The 26742-nt window shown below is 39.4% G+C and overlaps 1 protein-coding gene across 5 annotated transcripts in view; it reads left to right on the top strand.

Annotated features, from left to right (window-relative positions):
• The window catches only part of ADK (adenosine kinase), a 298228-nt gene that overhangs the window by 123067 nt on the left and 148419 nt on the right, over positions 1-26742 (top strand). For all 5 annotated transcript variants that reach the window (XM_064464970.1, XM_064464969.1, XM_064464967.1 and 2 more), the window contains 2 exons: positions 19535-19707; positions 25193-25301. In XM_064464970.1, the coding sequence (XP_064321040.1) occupies positions 19535-19707; positions 25193-25301 (282 nt within the window). The remainder of the gene's footprint in view (positions 1-19534; positions 19708-25192; positions 25302-26742) is intronic.

Here is a 26742-nt window from a genome sequence, read left to right as displayed (position 1 = left end):
ATATCAGCTATAAAAGTGTTTTTGGCAGTCTTTCAAAGAAACTTTTCTTTTGTAGCTGAAAGAATCCAGTCTTCTATTCAGTGTTTTAAAAATAACTTGAGTTTAGATTATACAAACTGTAGCTGTAAAACTGAACATGGGTATCACAGTATTTATGAAGTATTTAAAAATGCATTAGGCTTAATTTATTCTGAAAACTTAAATTCAAGAAATCTAAAGCTCCAGTTTTTCACCCTCTGTATAACTTTGTTTAACTCTGCCCACTATTCTAGATTGAAGAAATAATAAATTCACAAAGACAAGATAAATAGCCGGTTAAAAATAAAAAGGGGTAGCTGCAGATAAGCTTGTATTGGCCAAGCTGAATTCAGTGTCAAACTTGTAAATGAAATTATTTTACTCTGTAGAATATTACAGGATCTTAATCTACTCAATGCTCTTCTCATATGTAGACTGCTGTGGCTTCCTCCCCGCAGCACCGCTCCCACCTCCTCCCCAAGAAGACGCTACTCTGCACGTTGCATGGTTCATCTGTTCCCCAGAACTGCATATCCACCCACCTGGAAATTTTGTCCCGTCGTATGATTTTTTTCTTATTCTTTGAAGTTACAAGTTGCATTTTCGTAACACATTCAAAGTTAAGACAGAATTTCTCCTCTTCAGTGTTTTTCTGTATGACCCTCAAATTAAGAGTTGTTTAAAACCAGCGAACAGAAGTGGCTCCAGCAGTTACGATGGCTCTAGCCGCTTATGTCTGGTGTGACTGAATAGTTCAGCTCCTGAGGCATACAGCTTTTCTGTGTTAAGAGTTGGGAAGTACAGTGCATTATCAAAGGATCTTCACACTTGCCTGCAGACTCTAGACTGTATCTGAAAGAGTTTGTCACTGTGATAAACATGCATAACTCCCATTAACATTAGTGGGAGTTGTGCCCGAATGTCAAGCTAAGAATAACTTCTTAATGCGGCAGAGGAATTAATTGAGCTGTATTTGGTTCGTTGATTACTGAAATGTGCTCATTATAGACTCAGAGGAAAAAAGTATTTGACTGATGTAGTAGCTTACTCTGTACTGTGCAGGGACCTATTGATTTGCCAAGGCAGAGCTATTAGAAGATCGGTTAATTTTTGGATCCTTGCTGTACGATTATGGTAAATGTACAGCGTGACAAAAAAAGTAAAATTTCCTTACTGATTCTGTGACATGTAAAAGAAACGTATTTTATTTGTGCAGTTAAATAAGGTGAAATGAGAGCTTTATTAAAATTTGCTTATAAAAGAATCTGACTTGTTTCTGCCAGCCATTTTGACATCTAACATGATTATAGTAACCTCATGAAGAGTTACTTACTGAAATAGTCTGAGAACTTGAAGAGAGCCACTGAGTTACATATTCAGACCCCTTCTGCTGCTCCATTTGCTGTTAATAGTGCTGTGCTCATTTCTTTCTGTTCTCTGTGTGTTGACTCAGACAGGGGAGTTGGAGCTCTTAAATTTTCTAGTTCGGCTCTCTTCTAGGCCTGACTATGGAACAGAAACGAATCTGCTTATTTTGGTTGTTCTGAAAATTTTGTAACCTTCCCTCCACCACACATCTGCTACTTTAAGTAGCGTCTGAAAAAAAATGTGAATGCCTTCTTTAGTGCAGCTGTGATGAGCTGAAAAATTTGGGCTTGTAGATAGAGCAGCTTTTAAAAAAATTTGTTTTTTCTTTGCACAATACGATATAACACCCTATAATTTGCTCAGAAGACTGCAGCTGACGGGAGCTCCTGTTCGTGTGTGTGCAGAAGGTTTCACTGAGTGATCCAGACCTCGGACTGCACATTTGGAAGAAGTATCTTTGTTTTCCAAACACAAGGTGCAGTTCGATCTTTGCTGAGCCTTGTGGTAGACATTGTCTTCAGAACACAATGAGCAGGACAGATAATACTGGTTGCATACATGGTTTTTATTGCTTGGTTCAGGTGAATATTGTTTTAGCCAATTTTGAGTAAGCAGAATAGTTTTTCCTTTTGGTATGTTATAGTGAAGTGAATGTTCAAGTGGTTTATTGTCTGCCATCTTTTCTGAACCAAATTTTAGGCTTTCACTGGAGTTCAGTACAAAACAGACAAACAGAAGATTTTTTTTAATGGCTTATCAACACTCACCTTTCATTTAAATTTCTAAGGGTATGATGAAGACAATGATATTATGTATTCTGATGGAAGCAGCAAGGTTTTATGTGCATACCTGGGAACAACTTATTGTGACTGGCGGAACAAATGTTACCCATGTACTAGTCACAATAGCTTGGTTTTCTTCCTGGTACGTTAGATTCATTACTGACGTTCCAGGAGACATTGTCTTGGAATAATAAGTTGTTCAAGGGAGAACAATTTGTGCTTGCTTTCCAAGTAGCTACAGGAAGTTTTTGGGTGATGTACTCTCCCAGACAGAAAAGTAGAGTTTTTACTGGGGAAATCAGCTAAGTCAACGTCATCTTTGGTGATGTGCTCATAAGTGAGCAAAAAGTACTCTCCTGCCATAGTTTGTTGTACCATAGCTGTGTATATTACAATAAAGAAGGTACGTCTTGAGATGATTTAAGCCATTAAATATAATATTGAATGACTAAAATGCTCACCCATATGTGTACTGTAGTTATAATGGCTTCCTTATTTTAAGATAGTTTACGTCTTACCAAAACACTGGATTTTTCTCTTAATGCTGCACAGGAAATTTCTGTTAAACTCTGAATTCCACATATCGTTGATTTCTACATACTTGTTAGAAGTTATTAATACTCTCTAAGTGGGATCCGTCATTGCGCGCTGCTCGTTGGCAGAATTCATCGCTGTGCTGTAGAATTCTCTTTTCTGTGTTAGTTCTTTCTCAGTGTACAGAAATGCAATCTGCTGATCCTAAACTTGGGATGTACAAACTGGCAGCGGTGGGGAATGACGACTTAATAATAATTTAAGAGGATTTTTTGTGTTTGTGTTGGGCCGGGGGGGGAGGGGTTGTGCGTGGGGTTTTCTTGTTTGCTTGGGTTTTTTTTAAGGAACCTAAAGCATTTGAGGACTAAGCTTAGACTTCTGTATCAGTGTTGCAGGTTTTTTGTTGTTGGGTTGGGTTTTTTTGGGGGTGGGGGGAGTGGGGGGTGAAGTGAGCTTAGTGTTGTAACACCTGGAGTTTGCTATATGTGTGATCTCTGGTAAGGTCAGGGTTAAAAGGATTTCTACAGCTTCCTGCATTAGTATCTTCTGAACGTGCAGCCTACAGAATTGTGGAGTTGTTTTCTTTTTAAAACCTCTTTCCAGAACAGTCCAAGATATCTGTTTTGATGTATTTCTAGCTCTTATCTTTTGACATTGCTATCTTTTCTTCAGACTTTAGCAATTGTTAAAATGGATAATGGATTAGCAAGGAAATTAGATACAGTTCCTTGACTTAAGAATGCTACTTTTGGCTTCAGTGGAGGAAAACTTTTTTTAAAAAGTTGAAACGATTATACTGTAAGTCATATTTAATGGCAGGAATGACTGTAACAACATTGTTTTCCTACATTTGTCACCATAAACTTTCCAAAATGTTAAAATACTGGGTTAGACTGGGATTTTAAGAAATACATTTTGGAAAAGGAAGTGTTTATTTTGGCTTGCGTGTGAAAAGCTCTAGAAGATGGTATGCTGGCGCTGGGGCTCAGCTGTAGAGAGGCAACTCATCAAAATCGTTGCTGCTAAAGGGTGAGCTTTTAGTATTGCTAAATCTAGACGGAATCCTCTCTATGAGCAATTATTTCTGCTCTTTGAGGGAGCAACCTGAAGAATTGATGAACCTGAGTTTAGACACACGAGGCAGAACGCACTGGTCTGTTAACAAAGGTGAGCTGGCAAGTCTAGTTTCCTTTGTATCCTTCCATTGGCTTTGGGGGGGTGGTGGGCAGAATAGTAGCAGCTACTGAAGGTGTCGAGTTGAAATAACTGAATTTGGGTTCACTTCTAACTTACCCTGTGAAGAAGGCTATTGCTTAGTATTTGCCTTGTGTCTGTCTGTGAGTATTCAAGTGATCCAAAAGTCACCATGGACTTGTTAAGTGGTCCATAGAAATAGAATAAGAAAATTCTTCTCTGCTCTGTGGAGTGGATGTGCACTTCAGGAGAAGAGCAGAGAGGTCTGAAAATGAAGAATCTTCGTTACCATGTTGCATTTCATCAGTAGAAATAGCAGCTGTATTGGCCAAATTTAAACATTGTAAATGCTTGCCAGGCGCTCTGAGAAATTGATGATTGCGGTCTTGCTCCTCTGAAATTTCTTTCTGTGTGTAACCTAGAGCATAACAGATTTCAGCCTCTCAAAAATTGATTTATCCTTGTGACACCTAAACTTGTTTTTTGAAAAATAATAGTAAAATAAACTGGCAAAATAAAGGGTGAATAAAAATTATAAAACCAGAAGCAATGGCAGTGATGGCAACTAGCCCCTAGTCAGACGATGTGGATTGTGTACTGCTGCTCCTTCACACCTTCGCCCTGGAGAGTAGGACCCCGGAGAGAGAACCCGTCCTGGCCGTCTCTTAGCCTGTGTCCACGGGGCAACGCCTGTACAGGGATATGTGGCACAATAAAGTGTGAATGTGGGAGTAGATGCATCGCAGACCAGATATCTACAAAGGCGGCCTGCTGCCCCGGCCACTGCTGCTGCTGGCCGGTAGCAGGGTGCCTGTAGCCTTCAGTACCATTTGTCCAGTCCTGGTTTAGACTGTCTTAAAGTAAGAGTAACCATGTTGCCATATTAAGAAGAATATTGACAAACAAACAAAGCCCCTGTCTAGTTTCAATACACACACACACACACACACACACACACATTGGTATAATGCATCAAATCTCTACAGCCTTTTCCAGAGTGGGTGAAGTCATGTTAATAAAGGGATGAGAGCTTTCAACATTTCTAAAATAATGGACCTGCAGAAATAATCTTCTTTAACACCTGGACATTCTAATTTAATTTCAGCTTGCTTTTTTTAACATTAAATTGTTTTGGTTTTATAGAAGTAGTTTTTGTACCTAAACTGGTAAAAAGAAATGTTTTTGTATTTTCTTAGGAATAGAAAGTGGTGACGTTGGCTTTAAAATCATATGCATAGGCAGTCCTTTCATAACGGTGTCTCGCAGTGATCTGATCTGTTGGGTGTCAATTTGCTTTAGTTACTAATGAATGTCCTCACAGCCCACTAATAGAGCAACGTATTTGTACCCTGAGGGCTGAGCCTTGCATAGTCATCTACTACGTGTAACAAGTAACAACTCACCAGAATTCAGATAATAGGACCAGATTCTCTTTTAATCCATACTGGTATATCCCACTGATATCAGTCGGGTTCCACCAGTATAAGTATGAGCAGAAAATTGGCTTTGAGATTAAAAGTATCTGAAACACTTCAGAATTTGTTCTGGAAAATTAAAAATAAGGACTAATGAGTTGACTGTATTTGTCAGCTTTTGCATCTAGAGAAATGGTGATGTAGCAGTTATAGCTGGTGAGTGTTTTAATATTGACACGTCCTTGTCTTTCAGTTGGTTTATTGACAGATTCTCCTCTTAATGAAGTTTAGATAGGGTCTTCTTTTGTTGTACTTTCAGATATTCTAATGTATTAGCACTTTTTATACATTCGCTGCCTGAAGCATACATTCAGTGCCTGAAGCTAGTTTGCTGCTTCTGTTTTAAGTAGCATTTCCAAATCTTGCATGCTGTATTACAAATACAAATTTGCATTCGATGTCATTTTATCATCTTGACAGCCTCCTAATCTACTGTGTTCCTCTGCCTCTATAGAGAATAAGTAGATGGAATTACAAGTTGTTATCCATGGGTAATCATGTAATGATGTAATTAACATTAGTAGAACTGCTAACAATAATGGCAATATCCAAAAACTCCAGAAAGAATCCTTAAAATTATGTTGCAGTTTTTATCTTTCCGAGAAGGAAAATATCCCAAGATATTTTTAGTTTGAAAACACTTTATTTTAATTTTCCTTAGATCTTAAGTTAAATACATTTATACTCGTGCAAGTCTAATTTGATGGATTTTGTGCTGGACAGAAAATTATTATACAAAATACCAAAGCAATAATGTGATAATTTTAGATTCAAATTAGTTAGCACATATGCAGTTAGGGTTTCCGATTAAGTGCATGCTGTCTAATACGTTGGATGGTCAGGGTTCACGATTAGCACATCCTGCAGCCAGTGCAAGCAAGATATGGGGTGTTGGCTTGCCTGATGCTGCTGAAAGCAGTAAATGCCCGAGGAGAAAACGAGAGATTGTTGAATTACATTATTGCTTAGCTTGTTTTACATCTTCTTCTTCTATAAAGCATACATAAAGGTATTTCTTTAAAAAGTAAATGGACTCTCATATGTGCTCAGATGGAAACATTTTATGACAGATTTGTTAAAAAGAAGGGCAGATAATTCTGGATATTTGGAATTGCCCACGAGGGAAAGAACCAGACTTCATAACAACTAATCAAGTTACTGTATTGCCAGTGCATCAGGTGAAGATTTTTATCTCATTTAATAGCACTGGCTATGCTCTGTGACACGTACAAGACAAGAGTGTATCCCACCAAGTTTTGGCCAAAACATTTTTATTTTGGTTTTATACTTTTTTTTTTTTAACAGTTATTGGTTATTATGCTGGTAGGAACAAAAAGGTCCTAGAGCATGTTTGGGAAAGCAGTTCCTTCTGGATATTTCTCTGATTCTTCTTTTGTCTTTCTTCGGTGGTAGCTATTCCAACTCTTGCCTTTCAAAACCAAGTTGTGAATTGGCATTTCACCCTTACAGTACAGTATTTGTCAATAGCAAGCATTCCAAAATACAGAAAAAATGTAAATGAGAAAATCGTAAATTGGTGAATTTTGGGGATAGAAGCACGTTTTCAGAGATGCTCGTTTTGTCCATATTTAAAGGATCTTGTTACCAGTAGGATCATAAGAGTGAACTGAAATGCCTGTCACTAAATTAGGTGTTTGTAAGGGCCACTCGTGGTCGCTCAGTGGTTTATGGTATCTGAGTGATTTGACAGGCCATTTACCTGACCTTCAGCAAATGTGAATACACAAGTAAGGTGCTTAGGGAGCTGTTCCTGCAACTTGAATATTTTGGGATGGTGGCTGTAATGAAAGCATATTTTTAAAGTGAAGTCTATTTATCATTTTTAAAAACAAATCAGTATAGTTTGTTAACCTTGCAGGAATTCCAGTTATAATTTATTCTTCATTTGCCATGTTCATGGAAAAAAGGAAAGACAGAATATTCCATATTCTGTTTCATAAATTGTTGGCTTTTCAAAATTCGGCGTTTTATTGTTGCAGATACTTTAATGCAGATGAAGCATTGTTTCCTTATTTTACTTAACTCTTCAAGTGGTACTCTCTGTCTCCTGCGCTGGCTGTCAGTCCTTGACATAGATCTTCTTAACTATTGTAGTTCAATAGTTGTCAATACACGCATTGTAGAAGATGATATTGGGCAGTTTTTTAAAATGCTGAAATGGTAAAGCTGTACACACGTACTTGCTGGTACTCCTTTAGGTAAGATAAAAAATAAATTACCAAATGAAAAGATAATATATACAGGGTCATGCTAGGTATGGATTTGATTTCATTTGTGTCTGCATAAATCATGCACCACTCTGTTGAAGTGAATAAATTTGCATCAATGTGAAACTGGATTAATTGAGATCACAACTGGTTCTGGGCTTTCCAGCTTCTCAGAGGAAACTGGAAAAGGAAATCGTTAACTCAAGATATGCCTCACTCAAAGGATATTAACTGGACCATGGCTGTATGGTTGTGAGCAAAGCATCTGCTCCTTAGTGTTTCATGTGTGGATTTCTTCTCTCTGTTAATTTTTATTTCAGAGTTAGAAAAAATATTTCATGTTGTACAAAAGATTAGATAAAGTTCATCAGGCCCGATCCTGCGATTTTTGAAGCCAACAGTAAGAGAGTTGACACTTTTGAATCAAACCCAGCATTTTAGCAAATGTAAGATTTCCCTTACCTTCCACTGCTGCCAAATTAGGTTTGGGAGTTAGTGCTGAGGCTGTCAGGTGTCGAGTATCTTCACCACTGTTGAATTCAGGAAAAACAAATTTAAGAGCAATTTGCAGCTCTTTTTCAGAAGTACACAGGAGCTGGTGACTAAATTATCTGTTCTGTGAAAATTACTTGAACTTACTAGAGTGTCTGAGCCATGCACCAAAAAAATTCAGGTCGTGTGAAGCGCTGCTTTCAATGGCATGTAGTTATATGTGACTTCTGTCACCATTTTGGTTAAAAAAAAAATTAAAATTGTTACAATCAAATATAAAAACACCATGAAGGAAGGAGTTTATCAGTTTAAAAGTAATCAAAACTATAATAAATAATTGTATTTTGCTATTTTGTTTGATCTCTTAGGAATCAAAATGGAGTATCTTTACAGTTTATGACAAACAGAAGCTGCTTCAGATTGTTTTCGCAAAGGTATTGCTTGTGTCCCACCACAGCAAATCTAAAGGCATTATGGATGAACCTGGCAAGGGGAAAAGTGATCCTTGTGAGCTGGAGCAAATACAATACAGTATGATCCCTGAGGTCCCTTCCAACCTGTGATTCTGTCATTCTGTGATTGTGATTTATATGCTTAAGAGATGCAGAAATAGGAAAAATAAGATTGTTGCCATTCAGTTACTGGTGAATAGAATAGAAAACATTTATTTACATGAGGGGATAATATTAACTACTGTGGAGGAGCGGCATACCATCGCTGCCTTAGCAAAAGCATCGGCCTCAGGGGCTCGGAGATGTCCTCTGCACCGGCCTACAGCATTCCCAGCCCAGGAGCGGTGGCGCGGAGCAGGGAGTGGAGCCGTGGGCAGGGGCGTTGCAGGGTACCTGCAGGGGACCAGCGGCTGGGAGACCTGCCGAACCTCCTCTGCAGATGAACTGTCCACACGGAGCGTTACTTGCAGCAGCCGTTTGTCCAGGCTTGTTGATGTCAGTAGGCAAGCAATGGTAAGAAGTAAGTGCTTCTTGTGCAGCTGATAGTCTGTATTGACCTTACATCTAGTTGGTACTGGAGGAAGAACCTAAATGGTAACTTAGAAATGGGAAAGTATATACTTTATCCAAAGTTCCTTGTTCCTTTCTGAACTGCTGAAGGTAAGGGGTTAATGTTTGTACACAGCAATAAACATAATAACAGATTTGTTTCAGTAACACAAACTTTTTAGGAAGTGAGTACTTTCTCTTGGGAACACAGTGGTGACTACTTTCATTATTTTGTGAGAGCATGTATGAGTCCTCCTCCAAATCATTGTTCACGTGCATGCTGTGGGTCCCGTATTCCCCCGGAATCTTTGGTGGACATGGTGCATTTCCAGCTCCATGTGGTTGGAAGTCACACATGAGGAATCCAGAGGCTTTTTGGAGACTTGCCTGTCCTAAGGCAGTCATTTTTCAGTTGGTTCTCATTTTTCTGCCTTAGGAGGGGGATCATTCCTGAAGAATATTGAACCCAGGAGGGGATGCATTTCCATGTGGAACTGTGGATGGAGGATAAGGGATAACACTTAGCCGAGGCCAGTCCTGAAATATTAATCCCTAATGGGGTCGACTTAAAGCCTAATATCACCTTTCCAAAGTTGGTCAACCAGAGTGCTCCTAGCCTAATGAGAGAAAGCCTTGAAGTTAGAGGAGAGAGACCAGAAATCTTTTATTTTTAAATTTTATTTTAACTTATGTTCTCCTAATCCTTTCTGGAGACACTTCTTTATTAACTCTGGAAGAAATAAACTTCTTAGCAGCTTAGGTGGAATGCTCCACCACAATACTATAAGCCTTGCTGTACATATGCAATAAAGTTTAGGATGAACTCGCATCCTTTGCGACTGGGTGGGATTGTTGTGGGTTTCTTGAAAAAAGTTTGCAATTTAATAGTGCTAATCCCATCACTTTTGTTTGGAGCTCCTGGAACATTTCCTCCTTCGCACTTCTATCAAAAAAACAGTTAGAATCTGGCTAACTATTTAATTTCTACACCAGTGCTGCTAGTGCTAAGTGACAGCTAATGACTTGCTTTCCTGACTTAATTGTCTGCCTTTGTGGCGTGGTGTGACAGGTTCTTATTTAGGCTTATGTTTACAACAGGTGAACTTGTTCTGTTACCTGTAAGCCAGACCATGGCATTTATGAAACCCCTCATTTTCTAGTGGAGAATACTGATTTTTGTTTTTTAAATCGAGGTTATGTATCCCATTCCTTCAGAACGATGAGGTACTACTGAATAAAAGCCATAGTGCCGAAAGTGAACGCACTCTCCAGAAAAGCCCAGGCATCTTTAGTGACATCCCTGAGGGCTGTCTCTGCTCAAGCATTTTGTAGACTTTCCCGCACGGAGATTATCTACCTTCTCCCTTCCCTGCTCGCCCCTCCATTATGCCTTTGGTGCAGCATCAGGGCACGATGCATGATTATAGTGAGGAGTTTGAGTCAGCATCTTCCCACAACTACTAGGTAAACTTCTAAGTTTCAGATACTCTTGGAGTCAGCCAGTGCAGGAATGAAGTGTGGAAATCAACCACTAACTGAATACAAATAGAGGTTATTTAGTAGCAACTGAAAATTCTTTGAAATGTACTTTCTGTAGGCATGTTTGCAACTAGCCCTCCTCTTCTTTTGCCAAAAAGATTGGGGTTTAGAAATGGAAGGGTGAAGTACACTTCACATTATCCACTACTTGTTGCTGTGGCAACATAGATGCATAATTTCAAAGGCAGGCATTTCTCAGCATTTGGGATAGACAACATTTTGTGTCTTCTTGCTATTTCAGGTTGAGAAATAGGATTATGATTCCTCAAGTTCTTACAATTATCACACGTTCACTTGAAATATAATGAATGCTGTATGTTTGTAAGATGTATAATAATTTATGAGTTAAAAGGGTGATCTCTAATTGCTGGAGAATGCCTTATAAATGAAGGGTTTGCTGTTACAACTAAAATGATAATCTGTGTTACGAGAGCTTTGGTAAATAGTTTAATGCATTGGGAATTCTTGACAACAGATAGAGGAAGACCTCCCACTTTAAAAACTCCCTTGCCTAACTGCTTTCTAACTCCACTAGTCAAAAGCTGTTAAGCTTTAAGTGCTCTGTCATATTTGTAGGCTTTTATAGCAAAGAGTAGAGCAGACAGCAGTGATGATGGAAAACGATGGTAGGTAGACTTAAAATACTATAAAGCATAGAGGCAATTGTATGTAATGCCTGGAATTGAAACCTTTTTGAATGAAATGATCAGCCATATGTGCCACCCTTATGGACCCTGTAAGAAGAGGAGAAGAAATGTACCCTATTGCTAACTGTGCATGAAATTGCAGTGTTAGGAGATATTGACCAGATGTTTCAATCTCAACAAATAGCTTGTTATGTGACCGAGTGAAAATCTCGCTGCTGCTTTGATCACATACACCTTAAAAGAAGAAGTAATTTAATAGAGGCTGTCAAAGTTCATCATTGTCAATAAACTTTGACTTGACCTTTGCCATCTGTTTTTGATACTATTGCTGATACAAGCTGATAGGCAGCTGTTTACAGTTTGGGCTTTATGAATTCTGCACTGCCAGACAATGAAAGAAGCCTCTTCACTTGCGGATTTTTGCTGTCATTCCCAGTGTGGGTGTAGTCATTGACACTGCACATCATCTAGCAGGGGAGTGAGTGTGACATATGCACGCATTTTGAAAAGGAAGATTTGTTCTAAGGTTATAGATATGCAAAATCATATGTGAAATATCCTAAAATGTCACTTTGCAACAATATCAACTTCACTTATAGGTTAGTACTTAAATATGTATACCGTGTTTTACACTGGAGAATTTCAAGGCCTTTTTAAAATGTTTATCAGTCTTCCTTGTATCTCCATGAAGCGAGTGCTAATTCTTTACAGGTAGAATAGGCTGAGGCGTGGTTAACAGATGTGTACAGCTGCCCAGTGAGTCTGTCGTACCGTACCCAAGTATGATGTTCCATTTTCCTGGTGTTAATGTGCTTGCATTAAGAGCTTGACACTGCAGCTTCTAGCCACAGAGTAACGAGACTTTTTTTTTGTTGTACTTTATTTGCCATTTTGCCACGTTTCTCTCAGTGTTCAGCAAGGAAGTGAGTATCTTCGAGCTTTGACTGGTAAAGGTACTCTTAAGCCTTACCTTGTACATAGCTTTGTAATATTAGCAGATTTCTTGATAAACAGTTGTCTACACTGAAACAGCTGCAGAAGAGTCCCAAGTAAACCTGGAATTACTACCGTTGTGACACCCTTCATGTAACTGAGTGATGAAGAACTGGCATGGCCTGCCCTGCTTTGTAGGTGTATCGTCTTTTACCCAGTTTCGAGAAGGGAGTATGCTGATGTTGTGGAAGGGGAAGGGGAGTGACACATGAGGTCAAACAGCAAGGAGGTGGTTGATGCCTTGGGTTCTGCCCTTCAAACAGGGAAGGGGCACGCGGCCAGCTGCAGTCTCAGTTACGTGCCTTGGAAGGTCTCGCAGGAGGCGTTCTGCCTTTGGCCTCAGATAAGGCATGCTGAACTTCAGAGGAGAGGCTGCAGCACTTCAGGTGTTTGAGGCAGAACTGTAGCATTGTAAATACAGGATACAGGGGCGATGGAGTAAGGGACATGGGAATGAGGTGCTTAGACTGGCCACTGTTTAAGGGGTGGAATAAAAGAGAGCTAGCTTTTGTCCACATTGAAACTTTGGAATATGGCTCCTACACGTCTAATTATGGAACCTAATCTTGTATTTCCTTGTACAGCAAGAAGCTAACAAACTAGTCTGAAAATAGAGCAGTGGGCAAGCAGATGAAGAGCAAGACAGAAAGAACAGGAAACAATACAAAAGAATAGCAGCACTGAAGTAGTTGTCTGGATTATAGATATTGTTAAGAGGCAGTTTTAGCTTTGTGTTTTTAAACGTAGAAGTGAACGAAGTACTGCTCCTGGACTCTGTGTTTTGATAGACATCTTAATTTGAAAAGCGATAGCAAAATGCAACTTGTGGTGCCACACTAAAACTAATAGATACTCCTGTGCAGAGACTGGGATGGTTCGTGTTGAACCAAATCCTGGTAAGATGCAGATACTTCTCTCATTGCAAGGCTTTAGCTAGTCTTTTCCTTTGAAAAATATTATCACTTTTATCTCATTTGACTGGAAGTTGCTTGAGGGTGTTGTCATGCATTTTAACAATATCACTTCCTTATGCAAGATTTGGCAGCTTCAGCTAATGGTGGAAGAATTACTGTACAGGACATGGGGCTCTTTTTTGCAAGCCTGCTTTTATAAAGATAAGCTTATTTTTTCCTTTTCCATGGCCATTATGTGATAATAGCCATTGTAATCTTTAAATGTTGATCAATGAAAAAAAGAAAGAGGAAAAAAGGTTGCAAAGGTGTTGGAACAAGTCTGTAGTATCTCATCGGTTTTCCAGCGTCTTGATGCTGTATTCTCATAACAGTGATTCCTGAGTAGGTAGATGGAGTCTGCTTGGGGTGGAGATGATTGTCTTCATAGCAGCCCATATGGTGCTGTGGTTTAGGTTTGTCACCAAAACAGTGTTGTTCAACACAGCAGTGTTTTAGCTATTGCTGAGCAATGCTTGCACAGCATTGAGGCCTTCTCTTTTCTCAGTCTGCTGCCCCAGCAAGTAGGGTGCGGGGTGGGAGGGAGGCTGGGAGAGGGGACACAGCCAGGGCAGCTGACCAAAGAGAGATTCCAGGCTGTATGGGGTATCGTTAGCAATAAAACTGTTGGGGACAGGGAGGGAAGGGGAGGTTTTTGAAGGTAGCCATTGCTGCAAAACTGGCTGGGCATCAGTCTGCTGGTGGGAGACGGTGAATGATTGCCTTTGCACCATTTCATCTTGACCTGTGCTTTTTTTTTTCTCACCCTTGCCCTTCCAATTCTCTCCCCCATCCTCCCAGGAGGGGGAGGACTGAGAGAGCGACTGGGTGGGGGCTTAGCTGCTGGCTGGGGTTAACCCACCACGGCAGGGATTTTAAATTACGCAGGATGTGTAATAGTAACAGAATACTGCATTCTAGTTGTGCTTGAGGTGTATCACATCATTTGCAAGAAATGAGTGACCTCACTTGGAACAGTGGCACTGTTATCTTCTTTTAGGATTGTTTTGCATGTTGTCAGGTTTTCCTGTTTTTAAGATAGATATAATGATTTAGTTTTTGATGCCACTTTTTCTCATTTTATCTGATTTTCAAAGATAAGGTGTGGTTTATTTTCTTTCAGCATCTAAAATATTCCTAAAAATATTCCTAAGAGCTTTTTAATGGACTGTGTATATAATTGGTGATGGGAAATGTCCTAAGGGTACAACAGACTGGTGAAACCTTCTGAGAAGTGTATTGACTCATTCTAAAATGCAGAATATAAAAAGAAGAGATACTCCAAGTAGAGTATAAAAAGAAGCCATTTCTGTTCTGATTTACTAAAAAGAATGGTTCATGAGTAGTTGCTACCATTGTTTAGATTGTAGCAAGCATGTTAAGTCTCAGCTAATTTTAGGCCTTTGGAGTCCTCTCCTCTGCAAGCTGCAATTTAAAATAAGATCAGTTTTGACAGATCATGCAGAGAAGAGTCCAGCTTCAAATAACACACTTCAGATGCACTTCAGATGTCTGTATTCAGCGTTAATGAGTTTTGAAGATCCTTCACTGTGAAGGGGCATAATGCTTCCTGTTGTGTTGTCAGTTCTTAGGCATTTAGGATTCAAGTCTACAGCTGAAAAATCCTACGCGCAGAAGGTATGTCAGCCTAAGCAAAGCTTCGTGAGCTTTGGCGTTGTTAGTTTAAGACGACTGACAGATGTGGAAATGCACTACTGGCTGCAGCTTTAAAAAAGAATTCAGGAGCTAAGGAGTTCAGCTGGAGAACAACGTGGGGCTGACAGTGAGCGTCTTCATCAGCCTCCTTGTTGTGATTATCGATGTTGTCCCCTTAACAGTGGCACTTACAGCAAAGCAGAGTCAGAGTAGGATGAAATAATTTCTGAGGGATCTTTGTTTTAGTGAGAGGGCTATAAAGCTGTCTTAAGCTTCATCAGTATAATGTTTTTAAGTCTCATGGGGCTGTGTACTGAGACCCAGCAGTAACAGGCTCTCCTTTTGCAGGGGAAGATCTTTGCAGCTGGAGGTGAGGCAAATTAGATCAAGTATTTAGTTTTGCCGCTTTGTGCCTTTCAAGTAGAGGTCCTCCTCTACAGTGAACGTTGCAGGAACAGCAAAGAAGAGCTTTGAATACGGATCGAGTGTTGCCATGTGGGATACTGGACTCTGCCCCTGTGGCAGAAGCATGGCATTCTCAAGCTAAACAGTATAAACTTGGGAAATGCAAATCAAAGAACTCAGTTCTCTCCCTTTCTTTAATTCCTTAAGACCACTGATTTTCTTTAGCATAGTATGAAGGGGCATTTGCTTTATTTTTAGGGTGGAAGGGACCATTCAGGTAACTGCCATCTCATCTTGAATATTGTTCTCAAAAGACCCCATTAAGCAGGCAATCAAAGTCAAGTCCCTTCTAGTGTTGGAAGAAGTGCTTCTAGAAGTGCTCTGTAACTCAGAGGAAAGGTTGTTTTCAAAGCTGTTTTCTAATCAGACAAAAGCAGGAGATAGGTGTACCACATCTTTGAGTCTGAGGATATGAAGGAGTGGGACATAGTTAACTCCAAGCAGTCTCACAAAGTCACAGCTGAGTCTTCAGAAGTTTTACTTGTTACCAAGTTTTCTTGGCATCTCAACATCTTGCAAGAAAAGACGATGTTCTCTGCAGTTGCCACCCACTCTCTGGAACACAAAGGTTCTTACACTTCTCTGATATCTAAGCATGCCAAACAGTTCACCCTGTTAATTCTGATAATGAAAAAAACACTTGAACAGATACTCCTCCTACTGTGAGCCCAAGTTAGCCTCATGAAAATAAGGAGAGCAGCGTTCTGTCACTCTCCAGTGTATCCTTGAGTGGCCAGCGTGCTGGCCTCTTTTGGAAGTGCTGACTTCCAAAGGAATTATTGCTATTATACAGAGTAACGTGCCTGTAGGAATAGGGTAATCTGGTATTAGATGATGCTTATTTTGAAATCAGCCCGATTTTAAGACAGAGTTTATGCTAAAGGCAAGAAATAAATTTTAAAAAGTTAATATTAGTTTTTAGTTTACCAGGGTGCATACAACAAAAATGTAAGGAAAATGCAATCTATTTAACTCAAGAGAATAGCTGAAAGGTATTCTACTTCCCATGCTCATTCCTCTGTTCTGGATGCTTGTCAAAGGGTCAGGGACAGTCCTTGTGTGTACCTGATGTCCACGCTGCGTTGACAGAAGACAACTTCAGGGTGGAGAAACACATTATATTTCATCAACCACTCTAGATTTTGAGTTTCCTTTGTGGTATGCCCCTCCAGAGGCTGTCGTGTTCCTTCATGATAAGTTCCTACTTCTGACACTTCTGTCTCTGGGCCATTAACAGCCTCAGATTCCCTTGGGTGATGGTGAGGATTCATGGTGTGGCCAGGTGCCAACCTCTCCTGACCAGACTGTCAATACAGTTAGTTAATAGCTGCCTCACTGCCTAGCCAAACCCTAGATAATTAACTCATTATGCTAGTGCCTGCTGAGCTGGGTCATTTTCTGTTTCTGTTTAAAGTCTTTTTCATTCAATTAAATCTTGTATTCCACATAAATCTATAAAATGAATTTGCAGTTTAGATAACCATATACCTGGCATTAATGTGTGCAGTTATCGGCCTTCAACTGATGTTAGATATAATGCTGCATGACTGTTTCATGGTGATAAATGTCTTGTGATGACTGACCCCCATTCCCATTCAGAGTGTTTTAGCCAAAATATTGCTAATAACAACGGTGTGTGAAGTACCTTACAGAAGCCTGTTTTTTCCATATTGGGTTATTAAAAATTAAACTCCAATCCAGGGTCAATTTTTTTTGTCTCTTGTTTTTTTTTTTTACACGGATGCAAAAAATGCCTGCTCTGACTCGTTCCCCTAGGTGCAACTTCAATGCTATGCCACAGAGAGATTTCTATAGTTCAGTTTCATCTTGTTTGTAATGTGACGTCTGGTTTTTGCCTTTACTAATATGTAGCCTTTTAGCTGAGGTGAGGGAGGAACAGTTTGGAGGGGATCTGCAACCAGCAAGCACTCACCACCGTATTGCAGGAATATGTGGAGATCATTCCAAGAAGCTGGGAGTATCTGTCACTGGAGATCTGTGATGAGAGGATCTTTCCAGAAACACTGCTGAACTACTTTTCCATCTTCCTCAGTGTTGTTTAACATAGCTCAGATGTTCAAATGAAAAGGGTGTCTATACAGGGGGAATATCCTCCCTCCATATAATACCTGTGTTTGAGATAGTCATGAGTATGGGCAGAGCCACTGCTTATGGAAGAAGTGGTCTGCACAACATACAGAGGTTCATCTCAAGAAATCCTGGATCATGACTTCTGATTCTGGAGAATAACTTTACTTGCATTTAAAGTAAGGATTGTGACAGTTATATATGGCTTGCATCACATCTGAATTCAAATTGAGCTGCTGCCAATAGCCAAAACTGTGATACTTGAACAGAAAATCTTTTTTCAGAGATGTGTGTGAAATATTGCTTACTACTGCTCCAAATGTTGTCAGACTTTATATATAAAGGATGGAAAAGTTATGTCATTTGAAATAATGTTGTAAGCCTAAGGTGCAGTTTGAAGTCTTAAGTTTTTTGAAGAATTGTCAGGGTTTGATGCTTTGATAAATGCTGTTCATAGTGATCTCTATTAATTCTTGTTATCTGAGAGAGCGAGGCATGCTTTTCAACATGGGGCACGAGGCTTCAGCTACTTCTGTTCTTATTGGTGTGGAAATTGGTTCCATACTTGCTTACAGTAGGTCACAGCATCTTTAGTCTTGTTAAGTAATCTGTTCTACTTAAACATAGGTCCAGATATAACAGTTTGCTCTTCCTAAGACATCCTAAATGAACACTAAGCAAATGTGTATTATGTGTGTGCAAATGTATGTAAAATACAAGGTTATTGTAGATAATTCTCTTGTTAGGGGTTTTCTTAATTTATATCAGAGTGATATGGAACGGATTAGCAGAGCATAAGCAGTGTGCATTTCATGAATGAGAGATTGAATGCTGCCACCATCTGACGACACAAACTTTATATACATTAAATTGCTGCAGGAAAGAGGCCTTGCAACTTTTGCCCACCTTGGCCTCATTAATGAAGACTTTTACGTGACTAAATATTTTTTTTTCCCCTACCCTGAAGCTGGAAGTAATAAAGATGTGACTAAGCATGTATTTGCAACGCAGTTACTTGACCTTTCTACAACCCACAGCTACCACTAATGCTGCTTTGTAATGGAGACATTGTCGTTTATTTAAAACTTGATTAGGAAACAATTATAAGTAGGGTTTTAGTATAGCAGTAAATTGATGTAGCCTTTAATTCATACTATGGATTGAGCGGATAAGCTTTCTGACTGTAATTAGAGTGAATTATAATGAATTCAGCTGGTTGACTCACCACCAACAGAGTAGGGCCTATCATTGTTTCTCCACATTTATTTTTTCAGTTTGCTCTTGATTTTACTTCACTGCTAAATGCTGTTTTTTTAACTTAGTACAAAACAGAGTTACACTTACAGTTGAATTACACATATTTTGTGTTAATAAAAGAGGAGCTTTATGAAATCACCTGGCACCTTAGCAACACTGTGCAGCTAAGCTCTTTCCTCATAATTCAAGTGACAACTGTTCTTGATGAAGTTGGAGATGGATATTTTCATGCACAGTTTAACAATATAAATGGAGACTATTTCCTTCTTTGCATGTAATTAAATGGTAGACACAAACGGTTATTTTCAGTACTCTTTAGTTTTTGTATGTAATGTGAATGTTGCACAATGTTTCTTCCTAGGTTTCTGAAGCGTACGGGTTTCCCTGTGTGCTACCTCTCCGTTTTTTGCGGCATTTTTGGGGGGTTTCGTTTCATTTGTCTTTTCCTTATTTGCTACAAATTTTCTTTAAAGACACCATATGTTGCTTGATTAAATGTAAGTGTAGGGGCATCTCCTTTGAGCACAGGAACTTCTTTTGAAATACCTTGTAAAAACATACTAATCTACTTTATTTGATAGTGAACTGTGTGTATTGAAGTTTTACATTAGGTATTAAATGCTCAATGGGATCATTAAGGGTAAATTTTTTTTTATTCTTTGCTGACCTTCCCTCCCTTGATGTACCAGATGTTTTTTACTTAAGGGCTGGAAGTGCTCTGTAGGCACAGAATTAAATATGGCAAGCGGGGAGAAAAAAAAATGGCAAAAAGTAATAATATATCAGGCATGCTAACTTTTTATTTGTTTTTTGTTTTGTTTCTTTTTTCTTCCCTGTCAATCTGCAGTGGATGATTCAGAGCCCTTATAAAGCTGCAACTTTCTTTGGGTGCATTGGCAAAGATAAATTTGGAGAGATCTTAAAGAAGAAGGCTGAGGAAGCTCATGTGGATGCCCATTATTACGAGCAGAGTGAAGAACCGACAGGAACCTGTGCTGCGTGCATCACTAGTGACAACAGGTCAGGGGCCTTTGATATTTTCCTAAGACAGAAGTGCAGTTGGCATAGTGTGAGGAGCGTAATTTGTTTGGAATATTTGGCCTTGAAAAATTGTGATTTGAATGGTAAAGTATTAGTTTAAGACAGCACAGGGCTGCCCGCTCATGGTTTGGGGCTGGGCGGTATTAATATACTTCTAGAGAACAGCAGCTGTGCTATGGCAGAAAAGTGTGAGGTAACAACATACTACTACCTTCTGAACTTTATAGCTTCCCGTTGCTCTGGAGAGAGAACATGGCGTGCGAGGCAAAAGCTGGTTAACAAGTACATTTATGCAGCCTACGTGAAAGCTGATTGGCATGTAAGGCATGTACTTGATGGCAAGTGAGGAGCATACTGCAGGTGATAACATGGTTAAAGAGGATAGGTGTCGGCATATAGCCTGGTTGAAGGGGTTAATTTGATTTTATACAAGAGGAAGAAAAAAGGGTTTTTTGTTGTTGCAGTTGCTGAGAAGTTAATCCAATAACGGTAATCCTGTATGTCTACATCTTAACAATTTCTTCTGAATTTTGTCTTCCATGTTTTCATTTGCTACTTTTTTTAGATGATCTTTGCTGTATTAAAAAAAAAAATCACTTCTGCAGAACTCTATGATATATTCAATGTTTCCTATATTTGTAGACGGTGAACAATGGTCTGTGTGGTATTTTGTATGGTTTCAGAGCATCCCATAAGTAAGAACCTGTTTATAGATGATTTATTTTGGGTATTGTAATAAAACTAGTAAAAACAAGAATTTCAGAAAGAGATAATGAAGGCAATAGGCATTTATCCTGAGCACGTCCCTTTGCTTTCGTCTTTCTCCCTCCACCCACAACACTTGAACTAGTGTACTGCTTCTTTGCTGATTACCTCCTGATGATTTTTTAAGGTTTCACAACCAGCCAGTCAGGTCTGCCTTAATCTTGAGATGTTACCAGCACACACCAACCCTCCTTGATTTCTGCCATTATCTAAATTTTCTGATACTAGATATTGAAACGATAATGAAAATGGTATCGGTTACCGTGAAGAATATTTTCTTTTTGGCTCTCAATAAAAGCAAAATATCTGTCATTATCCTTTTGGTTTCTCCTTGTGGCTTTTGGTGCCATCATTTGTGAGAAATTGCTCTTTCCCTTTCAAAGCAGTATCAGGAGTTGGTATAAGTTATTAAGGCAAGATAGCTGTCCAATAACTAAAAATCACACCAAATTTCCTGTGAAGTTGCTGCGTGCTTTGGATAGAATTAGAAAAGGCAACAGGCAGCAACACGAGCTGAACCTGAGAGCAGGGCGGGGGGAGAATTTTTCCATGTAATATGTAGAACCCTGGAAAAATTTTAGTTAGAGCGGACATCTGTTCCAAACCCCTGCAGAATGCAGGGCCAGCTTTGAAGTTAGACCAGGTTTTTCAGGTCCATGTCCAGCTGGGTTTTGAATACCTCCAAGGATGGAGGTTGTGCAGCTGCTCTGGGCAACCTGTTCCAGTGTTTGATCAGTCTTCATGGGAGAAATTCTTTTGATGATATCCAGTTGGAATTTTCCTCCTTCCAGCTTGTGTCTTTTCCTTGTGCCCAAGAACAGTCTGGCTCCATCTTCTCTGAAAACTTCCATTAGATATTTGAAAATGGCAAGAAGGTCTCCCCTTAAGTACCTCTTCTTAAGGCTCACCCAAGCTGTTCTTCATTTGTTAAGTGCTCCAGCTCCCTAATATTCTTGATGGCCGACTGCTGGGCTCACTCCGTTATGTCAGTGTCTTCCTTGTACTGGAAGCTCAAAGCTGGACATGGAACTCTAGATGAGGTCTGGAGACCAGAACAGGGGTTCTCCTCCATTCTGAATATATAACTTCCTTTGTCCTGCTGGCTGCACGCGTGCTCATAGAGACCGGAATGTGAGTAACCTTCTCTGTGCGGCTGCGGTGCTGACTCGTGCTCCAGGCCTGGTCCACCAGCTCCTCCAGGTCCTTTTCTGCAAAGCTGTGTTGCATCCTGTCAACATTCAGCCTATATTGTTGCATGGGAGTTATTCTGTCCTAGTTGCATGGCTTTCCATTTGCCTTCAAGCTTTCTGTCAGCCCAGTTCTCCAGGCTTTTGAAGATCCACTGAATGATAGACAGCCCGGGCCTCCAGTTTATCAACCTGCCCCTCCCAATTTAACGTCATACATAACGTCTTACTCTCAGGAATGAATGTACATATTCAGTGGAGGAAGAAAGTTCATTCATCTTCATCTAGAGTTTTGACATTAATAATGTCTACAGACTTCCCCCTTCATCTCCAGGATCCATATTCAGTTTTTCAAAGAGAAGACAAGCAATAAAGATGGTTCTGCTCTGTGATTCTCTCTCTCTTCAGTCACATAGCGTCTGTGTACGCATCCTGTAGCAATCACCATTTCCTAGATGACATGATGGGAAACTGAACTCAAGACTGTCAATAGACATACATAATGAATTCAGGAAAAATATGTGCATCTCTTGCCATGCCTCTCAATGGAATTTAAAAGTTTAGATGAAATTATTCATAAAAATAGCTGCAAGTACTTCTTTGACTCGTTAAGCAGGATGTTTGGTTTGCTAACATGAAACAGTTTTCTCAAATGTTTGCTCAAATACTGGAGACAGTGGCTTCATCTCAATTGCTGTTTTAGAGCATGCTGTAGAGTGTGCAGAGTACGAGACACGCATTTCCCTCCTTGGGAGACAGAAAGAAATGGCTGACGGTTGCTGCTGAAGGGTTTATTGTGCAACCCCCCCCTCTTCTAGCGAGAGCAAGTTTATTCTCAATCTTCAATTACCCTCTGATCGTTTCTTGGTTTTCAGCGTTTTCTGTATTTGTAAGAATTGCTTCAACCTGGCCCCAGTTGATACCTCTGTTTATTGACTAATCTCTTAGCCCATGCCTCAGCTGGGACAACTTCCTCCTTCAGGTAATTCAGCTCGCTTGTCTCTTTTGGAGGAGCTGGCTAATAGCACTCCAGGTTTTCCCAGTAAGGGGTTGTGTATGTTTATGTTCCAGATGCCCTGATGTGAATGTTTCTTGTTCCTGCTAAGTCTGTCTGGCTTTTTGCAGGAGAGGTTCTAAGCTAATTCCAGTTACCACTCTGAATTTTCTAGTTTAGCAATAGTAATACGCATTGTTTTCTCAGAGCTTTTCAAGAAAATCCTAACACCTGATGAAACTCTAAAGTAGTACCTACACTGTCATAATCTGCGACTTGGATTTGTGCGTTCCGCTCAGAAATACCCGCATGCAGTCTCTATTAGGCTTTGATTTGAAGCACGCTGGCTGCCTCCAGTTACCATATTTCACTGAAAAAACATCACCTTCTCTGTGTCCCACATGTTGAACTTAGTGCTGTTAGAATTACAGTTTTCATTCGGAAAAGCTTGGTGCTATGTGTTCAGCGTAACAATCTTCTATTGCGCATCACGTGCAGAGCATCTCTAGAGTTGGATGTAGCCACCGAGAGCTGGGTTTACAGTTTCGGGCATGTGGTAAGTGAAAGGAAACCTATAGAGAGCCTTTGCTCAGTTTCCTGGAACATGATTGCTTTTCACTTAGCGTCATACGTAGACAGGCAAGATTATTCCAGCGAGGTCCTTGATAGATATTTAGGGTTTGCCAAAACTGAAAGATTTAATTTGCTTTTTAAATTTGGTTTACAGAAAGTTACCAGTTATGTGCATGCCTTTCTTGGATTTACTTGGTTCTCCTGCGGATTGCCTGTCACTGAAATGATAATATTCATCAAGAATGGAACTTCTTGCCCTGTTACTTGTACTGCTACAGAGGCTTGGTCTAAAATAGTATTTTTTAAATTTTCCAAATTCACATTAGTTCTCGTTGCCTTTAGGCTTTAGAATTAGAGAGATAAGCCCCAAGAATATTCCTGAGGTGAAATGACACAGAACTGTGCTATGTATTTTGGTATATTCAGAAAAGGTTAGTCTAACTTTTTGGTTGAATTTTTGTATGCTTGATCTGTTTAGCTCACAGGGATCGTCAGTGATGAGTGCTTCAGGAAGTTTACAGGGGGACTTGGTTGCTGTCTTCCTAAGAGATTCTTTTGGGCTTTTGTTTGCTTTTTATTGAACAGGACAAAGGGAAAGGGTGGTAGTGGAAAGATGCTGGTTTGAGGTGGACTAAACCTTCAGGAGTTCCTAGTGCACTTCCCTCCCTACGCCTGTACATGATACTCGGTCTGGGGGCAGAAGCATGGCTCAGGAGAAGCAGACGAGCAGTTCACTCCAACCCATCGTCCCTGGATTGTAGTAGCAGTCATGTGGAAAAGGGTGATACATATAGCGTCAATTATAGGCACGTTAGAGAAGGCAAAAGTTTTCAATAGCTGTGTTGTATGTGTAATTATACATAGTTTATCTGGCTAATGTATTTAAATATCACAGAACAGTGATGTGTTAATGTTAAAAGTGCATCCTAAGACCACTAAATCTTGAAAATTAAATTTAAAACTCTGTATGCCAGCATGGAAATGTCTGTTTCCCCAACTCCCCTCCTCTAAATATTGGATGTTATTAAACATTCCCATAATAAAATGGCGTAGAAGGATTTGGTTGTGGTATGCAAGCAGAGAGCTAGTGCATGACCATATTTTTCTGACCTGTTTTTAGCAGGACATCTCTAAGTTTTGTGTGTTCCATAAGGCTGGATTGAATGGCCGAAGAGGAGGATTTAAAATAGAATGTATCTTACATGTCACGAAGTAAATACGATACAAGTGTGTTTGTTCTCGCTAATGGAAGTTGTGTCCTGTGGCTTGTGTTACAACTTGTTAGGAAAGAATGGAGTACAAATGAGTTTTTGGTAGTTTTCCAGTAATACACAGCTAAGCCAAAGTTGGGTTTTTTTACAGTTCATCATCTAAAAGGAGCAGCATGACCCTTTTTCATTTGCTAAAGGAAAATATGAACCTAACGGAAAAAAAACCCCAAACCCCTTGTTAAATAATATAACTATTCATTGGAAAATGATAAAGGCAAGACGTACATATCCATCAACAATTTTGTTCTAGTGAGGGAAAATACTTTCAGAAGATTAACTGGAATAGCTGCTTTCCTTTAGGTGTTAGGTACTAGAAAAGTCTTAGTGAAAATCCGCAGATGCTGTACTGTGCAGAGGGAGCTGATCACAAAATGCACCAAAGGTTGATTCTGAGCAAATGAAGGCACATGAACAGTATAGTAGCGATAGGTTACATAAACTGTGTCGGTGGATTTAAAATACATTATTTAATATATGGCTTAAATTTAAATTTAAAATATATTATTTAAATATTATGAAACTGTCAAAGTATATATGTTTTATGGGGCTCTTTGTTAATTGCGTTTATGTTCCTTAGGATCCTTGATTGTCTTTGAGAAATTTTGTTCTTTGTGACAAATGTGCAGTAGTGTCAGTTAAAGAGGAACTAATGCCTGTTTTGTGATTGCTTTCAGGTCTCTTGTAGCTAACCTCGCTGCTGCTAATTGCTATAAGAAGGAAAAGCATCTTGATTTGGAGAAGAACTGGAAGTTGGTGGAAAAGGCCAAAGTTTATTATATAGCAGTAAGTTCAGCTTCTTTCAGATTGTTGAAATTTGTGTTACCACACTGTGAGGTTTAAGCAATGAGCAGGTCTGTTGCATGTGGTTTAGGACGATTTCATCGAAGTCAAAGAAAATTACTGCTTCAATTTCAGCATAGTTTGATTTCTTCGAATTTAAATGTACAAATGTAGAAGTATGTTGTAGTTGTGCGCTTTCTTAAATTAGTGGGGAAAAATCATAAGAACTAAACATGTTTTCGGAGCTTTTGTAGTAGTGCATCAAATTTACATTTCACATTTTCTAGTAAATTGTTGTGAAGGATGCACAAATTATGTAGAAAAACACTATTAGCATAATTATTCACTGCAAACAGTTTGAGCTTATTTGTGTGAACAATCTTAATTGCTGTTTATTCCATAGTAATTACTACGGCACCTTATAACTCCATATTTCAGAAACAATGATTGTGACAAATCTCTTGAATGGGGGCGGTGGGGCAAACTGATTTTAATGATGAAATCTTACTTCTGGAATAAAGGGGTTTCGAGGATGGGGCATTAGGAGATTGACAATTAGTATTCTTTTTTTACCATCCAGAATGAATCACGCCAGATGAGTGTATTTGCGTAGATTCCATCTTGCCTAAATAGAAGTGGTGAATTTGTTTTCATCTTGCTCTCAAGTTGGTATGACTGATCAAAATTAGCAAACGTAAAACATCTATGACAGATGAAAACCTCATAACATGCATGTAATATATGGATTCTGTATGACAGCTGCTTCCATTCCACTACCTGAGCTATGTGGGAACAGCTGGTAGGAAGTGTAAAAAATTGATTATCCAGGAGGAACGCGTTCATTGAAAATACAGTTATTTCTTTTAGCTCGTTGTAATGTCTCCTACAGCCTGTTAGTGTGCACTGCTGTAGGCTTTACATGGTTGTTATTGATTCTTGTGTATGGCCGAGACTGCCCCTCTATAACTGTCAAAAAATACTTATAACCTTCTCAGTATACAAAGAAAATACATCCCACTGCTATGACCATATGTTTGTGCTGCGCATAAAAAAATACGTAGGTGCATTGTATACTCATTTTTTTAATTTCTGTTTTTCAAGCGTTCTGAGTTTTTTATTTCCCAATAATTGTACCTCAGTCTGTTCCAAATGCCATGCTTAGGAATTATTGCTGTTGGCTAGAAAAATATTGAAAGGCGAAGAATATAGTTTAAATAAAGACGACAGACACGTTACCAAAAGCTATACTGCACTAAGTTTTGGGGTGGTTTGGGGTTGGTTTGTTTGTTTGGGGTTTTTGTGTGTGTGTTTGGTTGGTTAGGGATTTTTTGGGTTGGGTTGGGGTTGGGTTTTTTTGGGGGGTGGGGGTTGGGTTGTTTGTGGTTTGTGTTTTGTTTTGTTTTTTTAATTTTACCGTGCTTACCAATGAAGCTTCCAATATACA

Source organism: Phalacrocorax carbo, chromosome 13 (assembly GCF_963921805.1).
Source record: "Phalacrocorax carbo chromosome 13, bPhaCar2.1, whole genome shotgun sequence".
Lineage (NCBI taxonomy): Eukaryota > Metazoa > Chordata > Aves > Suliformes > Phalacrocoracidae > Phalacrocorax > Phalacrocorax carbo.
This window is presented reverse-complemented; position numbering and strand designations above follow the sequence as displayed.